General features: G+C 65.3%; 1 protein-coding gene across 4 annotated transcripts in view; it reads right to left on the bottom strand.

Moving 5' to 3' along the window:
* Positions 1–12,011, bottom strand: part of NFATC1 (nuclear factor of activated T cells 1) — a 101,138-nt gene that overhangs the window by 25,079 nt on the left and 64,048 nt on the right. For 2 of the 4 annotated variants that reach the window (XM_068563004.1, XM_068563005.1), the window contains exon 9: positions 3,754–4,419. In XM_068563004.1, coding sequence (XP_068419105.1) covers positions 3,754–4,419 — 666 coding nt within the window. The remainder of the gene's footprint in view (positions 1–3,753; positions 4,420–12,011) is intronic. The other 2 variants (XM_068563006.1, XM_068563007.1) reach the window with 2 other exon arrangements.

Raw genomic sequence — 12,011 nt, 5'->3', positions numbered from 1 at the left:
TATCAGCCTCTGAGAGCCCTGAGGGCGGGAGTGGTGAGGGGCGAGGCCAGGCGGGATGTTACCTAACCTGTCACCTTGGGGTCGGGACGCGCAATGGCTCTGCGTGCCTGGAAGTGACATGGGGCTGAGTTCGCTGTGAGCCGTGGTGCACGGCTGGTCCCTCCTGCCCTGGCAGAACGGTGCCACGGCTCTCCGGGCAAAGCCCAGGCGACAGCAGGTTGTACCCGCCAGCGCCCCCCGAGACCAGCAACTGCGTCCTGCTGCGACAAGGCCTGGGGAGGGGCCGCCATGCACAGCCTGAACCGCTCCCCTTCCTCCGCCCCCTGCGCCCCCCCTCCTGGTCCTTGTGCCCTGGTCCCTGTCGTCAGCCACCCCAACTACTCGCCTCTCCCTGGGTGTAAATGACAACGATGAAGTCTTTGCCTTTTAACGTCAAGGTCACTTAAAATCAGCATCTAGTTTTCTGATTTAGTTTTTCGCCCTCGTCTCCATCTTCTCTTCTCTGCACCTTCCTGGGCTGGGCTGCCAATTAAAACCCAGACATAAAAGGGAAGTCGCGCGTGCCTTAGAATGAGGCCGATGACCCCCTCCCCAGGCCCCCTTCCAAACCTTTCACAGGGGCCTGTTTTCTAAATCAGGGATCGGCGCCGGCCGACCGGCTCCCTCTCCCACCCAGGCCTCGGGGGCCGCGCTCTGTACACACCCCCTCGAGGCACGCCATCCTCCGCCCCAGAACAAGCGGGAGTGCGGACGTCGTCCCTCTTAACAAACTCACTTTCAAACCCCTCAACCACAAACGTTTACCGGTGGGACCGGCCAAGGATCAGGTCACTGGTGCCAACTCAAGGCGTCCAAGCTGTACAGGAACCTCGCGAGGCCCACACCCACCCCACGACACCGGCGTGCCCCTCCCACCATCCCCATCAGGAGGGACCAGTAAGAACCCGCCCCAGAGCCCCTCAGCATCTGGGTTGGGGAGGCTGGGGATTCAGGTCCCCACGCCCACGATGTGGGCCTTTATTCTGCACTAGGCGGTCTTTCGAGGACTCACGAGGGACTGACCTGTGTCTGTATCACAGCTCCTGTGAGCGAGCGAGCGAGCGAGCGGGTTCTGGGTGGAGGAACCAAGGTGAACACGGAGATGTGGCCTCAAGGTCCCTCCAAGAGCCCCCGACACGCAGCTGACAGCTCCAGCCACCCTCTCACGAGGACAGACGTGCTTTCTGCTGCTTCCACTACAAGACTTCCAGCAAGAGCTGGGCCCCTTCTCTATGCTAAACGCCTGTGGACGCGGGGAGTCTTCAGCCGCCCAGACAGAGCAACAAACACTTGAGCTGCTTTCCTGAGCGGGGACGGATGCCTGACTGGAAGGTGTGTGGTTCCAACTCCAGGAGAGAAGCCCCACAGCCTTAGTTTTCGGTGGCCACTTCCAGGGCGGTTCCTCCAGCCTGTGTGCTCAGACCGACCCCGCGGGCCCGAGAGCCCCGCCACAGGGAAGCCGGGCTCGTGGGAGGCCGCCCCCCAGCCACGCGGCGTGTGCACCCGAGGCCCCCCTCCACCTCGGGGGTCTCCCTCTGGGAAAGACCGCTAGGGGGGGACGCTGGGTGCAGCGTCCACGCAGAGGATGTCCACCCACAGGGACGTGTCGGGGCCACTCTGCACGGGGCCAGGGCAGCGTTTACTCTTTGCCGCTCAGGGCTGCACCCTGGCGTGGCTTTAACTGGGGACAAGCAGGGTGGCACCGAAACACCACGCGTGGGGGTGGTGTGAAGATACACGCACATTCACGGACACGCGTTCACCGCTTTCTGGAGAAGCCTCACACCGTGACCCCAATCCTAACCAAGGAAACCAATGTCACTTTGCTCTCGTGGCCAAAACCGAAAGGCTGCGTTGACAGCTGGCCCGGGGGATGGACACGGAGTAGAAACCAGGGCCCACAAGGATCCTTTTGGGACAGAGTCCCTGGAGCTGCTGTCCCAGGAGTGGCCGCAGGTGCCCCCGGGCCCCCCCCCCCCCCGCTCGCCGCCCCACCTGACGCTCAGGTGCAGGCGGGCCTGGAGCACGGGGGCCTTCCTGCTGGTGAAACCCCGGCTGCAGCCCCCAGCCCAGCAACAGGGCTGGACCCCGTCAGCTTGGCCACCCCAGGCCTCAGGGTCTCCCAGGTCCCTGTCTGCTCAGGGGGCAGTGGGGCCCCTCCCAGTGCCTCCCCTGCTCTTTCCTGATGCAAGGCCACACGCTTTCAAGCGTTCTTCTTCTTCTGTAAGTGCCCACCCTCAAAGCAGGCGACCCCTTTGCAGGGTGTGCTGGTGGGATCCTAGAGAGGCCGGGGTCCCGGGTCCCGGGTCCCTCCCTCCCACCCTCAGAAGTGCTTTCAGAGGCAACGCCCGGAGTTCAGGGGCTCTTCCCTTGACGACCACGTTCTGGGCCCTCGGCAACTTTAGGGGGTTGATCATGGCCCAGGAGGTGCCGGGTTCACCTAACCAGACCCCTGCGCTCACGATGGGACCGGGACGGCGGTCAGGACGGAAGGAGGCCCTGCTCCCCACCCCGCTCACCCCGGCGCCTGCAGCGTGAGCAGACGCCGCCTTTGACCCCAGGGTCCAGCCGAGGCGGGCCCCTGTGTCTGAGGCTGGATGCTGGCCCTCACGTCTGCTTTGCGTCAGTAAGTTCCGCCGTGGTCCTGCTGGAGTCTGGGCAGGGGTCGCAGAAGGCGCCCGCCTCCCTCCTCCAGGCCCTGCCCAGCCTCACAGCTTTTGGGTGAAAGCCTTGGGCCCCCATCCCCCATGGGCTCTCCCGGCCCTCCACCCGCCGACGGCACTTGTCTGCCCGCTGTTTTCAGGGCACACGTGTGGTCCCGGGGCCCCTCAGGCAGAGGTTCTGAGACCAGCCCAGTGCGGCTTCCTCTGGGGGACGGGTTCTCTCTGCCTTGTTCCAGGCTGGCTTTGGGCGCCCACACAGACGGACAATCCACGCGGGGCCCACGAGAGCACTGGGTGACCTCTCACCCACCAGATCACAGGGCCCCTGGCACCTTTTCCCAAAGGAAAGAGAAAAACATCTTCCGACGAGGTGCCTTCTGTTCTCATTTTATAGAAAGACCTTGGGGCTCAGATTTTCACACGAATTAGCCTGACTGCGGGTGTCTCGAGGACGCTTCGTTTCCAAATCACCCTGAACGCATCTCCGTGGAGTCCGGGTGCCGTGTGGGGGCCTAAGCCCCAGTCCAGGGAGCCACCGGCTCCTCATCGTGTGATCACTGAGCTTCCAACAAGCCTGTCACGTGCTCTCACGAGCTGAACAGGGTGCAAGTCGCTCACTTTTAGCTGCGCGAATACGTAAAAGCGGTTCACGCGACTAGAGAAGCTGTTCGGACACTAGGTAGGAGTCAAGAAGCTGGAACCGCGGCCGAGCCCAGGGCGGCCTCCCCTCCTCACAGGACACGTCAGCTCCCGGGGGCGCCGTGCTCCACGCGGCCAGGGCCGGCACACCCGGGCGCCCCGAGATCTCCCTGTGCCGCCCCGCGGACAGTGGACCCGAGGGTCGACAGCCACGGGCCCCCACCGGCCAGAGCGGCGTGAGCCCGCTGGCTGGCGGCAACACTGCTGGCCGCCAGGGAACACCGAGGGCGGCAGGAGCGTCCCGCAGGACACACACGAGGCGCGCCCCCGCTGGGCGGCGGTGCACGCGCCCCTCCTGCCGCAGCGGACCCACGGCGCCGGGCTGGCCGCGCGCCCGCCCGCGAGCACTTACCGTCGTCCAGGTCCAGCGGGTCCAGGTCCTGAGGCTCTCGCTTGACCGTTACGGGAAGGGGGGCCAGACTATGATTACTGTCCTCACGCACCTCGGGCGCTGGCAGGGGCCGGGCGGCTGCAGGCTCGCTGCTCGGAACCTCGGACGGCTGGCGCTGCTGGTGGCCCGTCCCAGGGGGGCGCGCGGGGCCGCAGGGCTGCAGGCGGGTCGGCTCTTGGGTCCCCGGCGGCAGCGGAGAGGAGGGACTGTGGGGACAGAGCGCCGGCCGGCACCCCGGGGAGCAGCTACCACTTGACGGCGGACTCACCTGTGGCTGCAGCGGGGCGGGGGGCGGCGGCTGGGGGGGCCCGGGAGGCACGCCCGCGGGTCTCGGCGCCTCCTGGCCGGCGAGGACCCCGCCGACTGGCCGCGGAAGTCCGAGGGGGCCGTGGCCCGGGCCGGCCGCGGCCGGGCCGTAGGGGGCGCAGGAGAGGTCGTGGAGCTCGGGGCTGGCGCTGCTCTGTGGACGGGGCGGGAAGCCGGGCACGAGGCAGGAGCCCGGGTCAGGCGGCAGGGCGAGCGGCTGGCCGTAGCAGGGCTTGGGGAGCGGGCTCAGGCCCTGGCTCATCGGTCCACAGGTGAGGGCAGGCTCGTAATCATCGCTGGGCTCCGTTTTTATGATTGGAACTGTGAGGAGGAAAAAAAAAGTTAAGTAAACACGAGCTGCAGATGGGAGCCGCGGGGCGGGCCTGTGGCTAGGATACCCTCGGAAAACAAACAGCGCTTTGACTGAGTCCCTGTGTGTCTCCTGCCTGGCTCTCCCACCCAATTAAAAAGCGGGTGTGAGTCATCGGCTCCAGAAAGCTGCAGCTGGTTCTCATACCGAGAGCGCTGTTTTCCTTGGAATCTCCCCCAGCACTAATGTGCTATAAAAATCCATTCGCAAACTGCAGGAGAAGCCTTGGACCCAAGGGCCCGTGGATTTGTAGTAATCAAAGGGAAATTTTTAACTTGGACGTACTACTGCATTTCTGCTGCTACTGACGCCCTATCGGAGAAATGTCTGACACTTGGTGAACTTGAACAGTAAGATGGCGTTTGGAAGTCAGTAAAAATCTGACAGAAAAGATAAGTGTCCATTCGCTGCAGGAGAGAAGCCTTCAGCCACTCGACAAGGAAAACAGTTCCACACGAGCAAATACGCCATCCCTCCCTCCTGCTGCTGCGTTTCCACTGGAAACAACACACAACCAGCGATCACGCAGCTCCTGGGGCAGAGCCGGAAGCCCCCAGACTGCTTCCAGACCACTCCCCTGGCCACCCCTCGCTAGGAAGCCGGTGGTGCGGAGAACCAGGCTGGGAGGAGGGCATGATGGGGACGGGAGGGTCCCTTTCACTCCCCTCCAGGCCGTGGGCCAGACCAGGCGCCGAGGGGGTCGGGGAGAAGGTGAGCAGATGTGCCGCGGGGTCTGCACAGGGGCTTGGGCTCCACCTCGACCACAGCCCCACTCCTGCCCTTGCTTACTTCCTGCGACCCGTTTTCTCGTTGGTTCCTGCCTCTTACACCAGCTTACAGGAGACATCCCGGTGGTCAAATTATCCTGAGAGTGAGTGGTAAGAGCACACTTAAATTCGTAACAGATGCCCAGCGCTGCCGCAGCAAACGCAGGATGGATAATGAGCTGTCATCAGAGCCCTCCTAATCGTGTTTTCACCTCTCCGTGTGTGTGCTGCTGGATTCCTGGCGGCAGGGGCAGCCATACGGAGGGAACGCCCCTCGCCAGCCCAGCCTCCTCCTTAAGTAAAGAAAGATTCTCTCCCGAATGTAGCTTTGCTTTAACAGAGGTCTCAAGCCAGCAAGGACGCACACATCTCTTCTGTAACAGCCGGGCCCCTGCGAATCCACAGCAGCCGTGACGAGGAAGACGGCCTCTTGCGAAGCCCGTCCGCAGGGGCACCTGGGCAGCACGGGAGCCACGTGGCGGGGACCCAGGTGACACTCCAGACCCACGGACGCAGGAGCACGTAACTCCGCTCAGCATCTCCAGGCCCTGGGCTTTCAACTCAGGATTCCCAGAGACGCTGTTTCCTTTAGTTTTGCCCTCACTGTGCCAACCTCCCAGCCCCTGCTCCCGTTCTTCCCGCCTCTGGCGTGTCTACACACTGGGCAGGGAGGCGCCTGGTCCCCGGGCGGTGCTGACAGCCGGAAGGCGGGGAGGAAACTCGTGGGTGATGGTCATCGCGGGGGCCGCCGCGGGAAGTATCCCCGCCACCCGCAGCCCGGGCCACGGTCGGGCCCTCGTTGTCCCTGAAGTCACGTCGGGCCGAGAGCTGCGAGGCCCTAGGCCTGCGCCGCAGGACGCGGCGCCTCGGACGCCCAGAGCCCGGCGTGCCCAGCATTCTTGGACAGGACGCAGCCAGCACGACGGGTGTGGGCAGCGCAGGCGGGGGTAGGCGAGCCCGCGGAGGGCGCACGGCGCGTCCTCGCCCCGGGTGCTCCATCGGGGGTGTGGGTTGGTTTGCATCAGCCAGGCCGACCACCCACAGGGCCTGGCCCGCCCCGGTGCCCACACTCACGGTCCTTTGCTGGGGAAGGGACCGCTCTCCCTCTCTCTGTCACAGCCAGCTAGGGCTCAGCGTGAGGGGCTCCAGTCCCCGCAGGACTCGACTCCAGGGAAAGTGTCACTGGCTGCCGGCAGGACACCGAGAAGGGCCGCTGTCCGCCGTCCTCGGGTGGCACCGATCTCCGTGTGGCTCACACACTGGGGAAACGCCCGCAGGTCCCGGCAGCAGCCGTGTGCGTCTCCCGTGGCTCCGAGGGCTTCCTCCGCAGCGAGGGGGTGAAGACTCCCCACGTGAACGTGCCTGATGCAGGGGCCGCAGGCCCCAGGGAAGGCGTCGGCACTTGGTACAGGGGCTGCTCACAGTCTAGGCCGGGTCCCCAGATTCGATGTGCCTGTGGCCCCGTGTCCCAGCGCAAGTGCAGAAGCACCTGGGGCTTCGTCAGGGGGCCCCTCAGGACCGAAGGGTCTCTCCCCTCCCAATCCGCATGCCCGTGGCAGCAGCTTCTGCAGCCCGGGGTTTCTTTTTTTAAAATTAATTCATTCATTCATTTATTTATTTTCGGCTGCGTTGGGTCTTCGTTGCTGCGTGCGGGTTTTCTCTAGTTGCGGCGAGCAGGGGCTATGTTCCCTTGCAGCATGTGGGCTTCTCATTGCGGTGGCTTCTCTTGTTGCAGACCACAGGCTCTAGGCACGTGGGCTTCAGTAGTTGTGGCATGTGGGCTCAGTAGTTGTGGCTCACGGGCTCTAGAACGCAGGCTCAGTAATTGTGGCTCATGGGCTTAGTTGCTCCGAGGCATGTGGGATCTTCCAGGACCAGGAACCCGTGTCCCCTGCATTGGCAGGCGGATTCTTAACCACTGCGCCACCAGGGAAGTCCCAGCCTGGGGTTTCTGCCGCGAGCACCTACCGGCTGGGGTCCCCGCGTGGAAGCCCACCTCAAGGAGGGGCCTCTGCCGGGTCCAAGCTCCGTGTGCAGCCCGACACGGGCTCCTGCCCCGAGCTGGGCATCCCAGGGAGGCGGGCAGGGTTAGGGGAGCGGCCTGTGCAGCCTTGACACAGATGCATGTCCTCGCATGTAAGAGAACATGTGATGTGCCGCGCCCGCTTCCCGCTACAGTGCCCAGGGTGTGAAGGTGGCCGTCAGCTCCAGCACAGGCAAGACGGCCTCTCCCAGGAGCAAGCGGCCCTGCCTCTGGTCCTACAGCCTCAGGCTCCAGGATGGGCTCTGCAGACGGCACTGCGGGGCTGGGGGCAGCCTCCAACCAGAATCATCCAGAAACGGCCAGTGGGCACAGCTGTCACTAAAAACAGCCCCATACATACCCATATGACCCCGGGGGGGGGGGGGGAGGGGGTGGATTCGAAAGCTGCTCGTGTGGCCTGTGGCGTCCAGAACGGCAAGGGTTAAATTCTGCATCAGCGCGCTGAGGCTCAGAGACCTCGACCCTAAGGAAATACGTGTCTAGCAGGTTAAGTTAAAGCCCTGCTGGGCGCCTCTCTCCTGCACTGGATTTTCAGCCAGGCACGAGGGCCAGCTCGCCCCTTTCGTCCAGGGTCCCCCGAGCTCTTTAAAAACCCTCACCCTGTCTGCTCTGCCGGCTTTGGAGGTGCAGCCGGGAAAAGGCCGCGGGCCTGATTTACATGCCACGCGGCCAGCCCAGGCCCTGCGATCCCGGGGGCTGGCGGAGGGCAGGAGCGATCTGGCGTCTGTGCCGCTGGCCGCTTCAATGTCTGTGGTTTACGACCTGTTTAAAGCTGCCCGGTGGCACCCGCGTTAACTCCCTCTTCACCTTGGGGGTCTTTCTGGGAAAGTCTCAGCAAGACGATCTTGAGGGGCCTCTGTGGGCCCGACCCGGCCGAGGGCGCGAGGTGAGGGTTCAGGAAATGCATCACCTTCCCATGGCGTCGGGACCCACCGGATTCTTCCCACGGTAGGGTGGAGACGTGACCCAGGCGGGACCCCTCCCCACCCCAGCCTCCGGGCCTTCGCGGGCGCACGAGTCCTTGGTGACCTGGCCGAGCTGGGCCTCCTTGCTCAGCTCAGACGCCCTCCCCTGCATTTGCAGCCTCTCCGCACCCGGGCGGTGGGCCGATCCCACCTCTGGAGGCCCCAGCACGAGGTCACCACTACGGGCTCCCTTTGGGCACAGACTCCTGTGCACTTAACGGAGACAATCCCCACCCTGCCTGCCCTGGGGGCTCCGCACAGCCCAGAGACAGTGACCAGGACAGAGAACCCCAGGGCCTCAGCGCCAGGTGGGGGCAGCTCCAGGCAGACGTGGAGCAGACGCGGGGCCCGGGGCACGCGTGCCCGCTACCCCCAGGGCACCTACAGAGTCTAAACGCACCGAAAGCAGAGGGTGACTCCCGCCTCCTCTGGGGAAGAAGGGGACCTGCCCGGCCGTGGGCCGCCTGCTGGCCACCCAGTGGGATCGGGGAGGCCCAGGCAGGTCCGGCCGCCTTTCCGGATCCCCCGCCAGACCCGCGCCTCCTCGGGGTGGACGCTCTCCAGGTCCTCGGGGTTCACAGAGGCGGCCGCACTGCCATGTCACTCACGTGGCCAAGCAGCAAGTGTGAGCCTTGCTCTGTCCGCAGCACGCGGGGTGGACACACGGCCCCCCAGGCACAGCTGCCCCACCCCATCCGCACGCCCTCCCGACACCTCTCAGCTCGCATCCATCTGTGGAAATCGGTGCCCACGTCCATACCCTGCCCTTCACCCAGGGGTTCAGTGGATTTTGCAAATGGCTACCCGTGACTGATTCCCTGGAAGATCAGACAAAGGCAGCAGAGGCCCTCGGCTCACGGCCACTCGGCCCTGGGCCAGCACCAGGACCTGGGGCAGAACTGAGGCCTGGGGTCCTCGACTCGGCCTCACCCCCAGGATCCCAGGTGGATGGAGAAGCCAGTGGGCAGCGTGACACGACCCCTGCCGGGGAGCGGGGCTCACACCCTGGCCTGCCGGCCGTTACACAGAACGACGCTGTCTCTCTTGAATCGCGTGACCACCTTCCCACCGTCCCCGGGCAGACAGGTGGAGCCCAGCAGCCGTCTCGGGCCCCCCTCACACCTGTGCGCCTGGGGCTCATGCCCAGACCAGGACCCTCACGCAACGAAGGAGGGGCTGGGTGTCCCCCACCACCTGAAGAGCAAGGCCCCGTGGTCCGACCACGGGACGCCCGTGCTCTGACCCAGGGGAGGCCGAGGCCGGCTGCTTGGCAGCTGCTGGGGAGACATTTGGGCCTCGGCCCTCTGGAGTACCAGCACCACGGGAACCCAGCTGTCTTATTCAGAGAACTGTACACGCCTGTGACAGACCGCGCTCCTCTGTGAGTCCCCGGAGCTCAGGGTTTTACAGACAGTCGTATCCACGGCGCTTCGCACGGCGTCCAGACGCAGGCGAAGGAAGAATAAAGGCAAAACGGACGCAGAAAAGCAGGCCAACCCGAAGCTGCACCAAGAGCAAAGCAGGCACTCCTACACGCACAGCCAGTCTCCCGCACGCACGGACGGACACACAGACGTGGCCACACCTGGGACGAGGGCGAACGTCTGCACTGCTCCCAGGTGGATGGACTCAGAGCCCCGGCAGGCACCCACCGGCCGCGCGGCCCTGGGGCTGATCCCGTGACCCCCAGACCTCGGTTTTCCAGCCGTAACACAGACGTGACGGCCACCTAAGAGGTGGTGAGGGACCCGACGTGGCATGAGCCGTAAGGGCAGCGGCACCGAGCCTCCCCCGCACGGGGACGGCGGTGCAGGGCCCTCCCTCTTCCCAACCCGCTGGCACAGGGAGCAGCGGGGCCAGGGGTCAGGCCTGGGGCCACAGCCCAGCTCTTTGGCCTCGGACAGGCCAGGGATGCTGCCGCCGGCTGAACTGCCCCCCAGATGCGGGGGCTGAAGCCCTGACTCCAGGGTGACTGTGCTCGGAAATGGGCCATTAGGAAAGGAGTCGGGTTCAGCGAGGTTGGAGGGGCCCTGATGCCGTAGGGCTGTGGTCTTAAGAGGGGGAGAGAGGGTCTCGCTGTACATGGGGGACATGGCGAGAAGGGGGTGTCTGTGAGCCAGGAAGGGGCCCCCGGACCCAGCGCTGCTTCCAGCAGCCTCCAGATTGTGAGTGCGCGTCTCTGACTGGAGGCGCCCCTGACCTGCAGAGACGTCTGGTGACATCACGGGCGCCGCGCACCCCCCGCAGGCGAGGACTCCTCCTGTGACCGCCCCCCCCCCCCCCCCCCCCCGCCCCTCTCACCAAGGCCTCAGCGGTTCGGCTCCGGCCACCGCCCTGTGCAGAAGAGGTTGTCCTGAGCCCCGGAGAACGAAGCTCAGACTGTCCTCCGTTTGTACGCGGCATTCGAGTAACAAATTTGTTACTCGAATTGTTTGTTTGTGTTTGACACAAACACCAGCAGGGTAGCTTCAGGGCACGACTTTTCTGAGGCAGGAAACGTGGTGACAGGAGCCACCTGCACCACCGGCGCTCAGCAAGCGGGCCCCTACGCGCGCGTCCAGGGCCGAGAGGGGACTGGGGGGCGGACGGACCAGTGGACGAGGGCACTCGCAGACCCCACCGCTGCGTGGCGGCAGGGACCGCGTTTCTCCCTCTGGGGACAAGCCGCGTCCCCCCTGCGTGGCACAGCCAGCACTCGCGCCAGGTCCTCGGGACAAGGCTCCGGGCTCATGGCGGGAACCTCCCGACCGAGACACCACAGCCTCTGCCGAGACCCCAGCTCCGCGGTGGCGGCAGTGCCCGCCAAGCCCGACGGGGTGGCCTGTCCTCTCTCGGGCCCTACCCGGCCTTTCTGGGCGTGCTGCCTGGCAGCCTCCGCGGGAGCGTCGAGTGGACACCGAGAGACAGTGACCGAGGGCGCCCGGACGGCGAGCGATGGGCCGGCTTCACGGGTCTATCGCGGGCAGTCGGGTGTGAGCGGGTGACGTGGCCTTGCCGTCTGTGGCTCCGGCCCCGTGGCTCCAGGGCCCTTACCCGGGGCTCCAACTCCCCGCAGTTAGGCTGACAGCGGCCTTTGGGCAAAACAGAGCACACGAGCCGACAAACGCGTCGCTCGGACTTCACCCACTGTTGCCAGCACTGCATCTGAAGGGAACGGGATTCACCCTCCTGTGGTCTGACCCAAGCAGCTGCGCACCGAGGGCTGTGACTTGGTGGGGGGCCGTGCTGGGGTAACCCCCACGCTGAGCGCTGTCGTGGGCAAGCCCCGGTCCCCGGGGAAAGGGGTCACCAGGTCTTCCCTTCGCCAGGCTGTGCTCAGACAACTTAGGGGTCTGGCCTCACTCCCGACTCACGCTGCCTTCGCAGTCGGTGGCCCGTGGCCCTCAGGTATCTGAACAAAACCACCCTCCCCCTCGCCGTTCCGCTGCGTGTGACGGTTTCAGTGGGGGAGCCTTGGGTGTGGCCGCGCTGGCCTCCTGGCCCCGGACCCCCCGCGGAAAGGGCACCCGCCTTCTTTCCCAGCAGTTCAGGCCCCCCGATTCACCCCCCTCATCCTCCTCTGTTCCAAGCTCAACCCCCTCCCTGCGGATTCAAGGCTGGGTCGGGGGCCTCAGGCCGGTGTCAGCTAAGACGGTCGACAGCGTTGACCCCACGGCGGCCTTTAGAGGGGAAGCCCCCTCCCCTTCACACGCCGGGGCCCTCCGGCCACCGGGTCTGGACAGCTCACGGCGAGGCCAGCAGCGTGCAGACCAGACGCACCGTGAAGA

This window comes from Eschrichtius robustus, chromosome 14 (assembly GCF_028021215.1).
Source record: "Eschrichtius robustus isolate mEscRob2 chromosome 14, mEscRob2.pri, whole genome shotgun sequence".
NCBI classification, from domain to species: Eukaryota; Metazoa; Chordata; class Mammalia; order Artiodactyla; family Eschrichtiidae; genus Eschrichtius; species Eschrichtius robustus.
The sequence above is the reverse complement of the archived record's forward strand: the minus strand, read 5'-3'. Positions and strand labels throughout refer to the sequence as shown.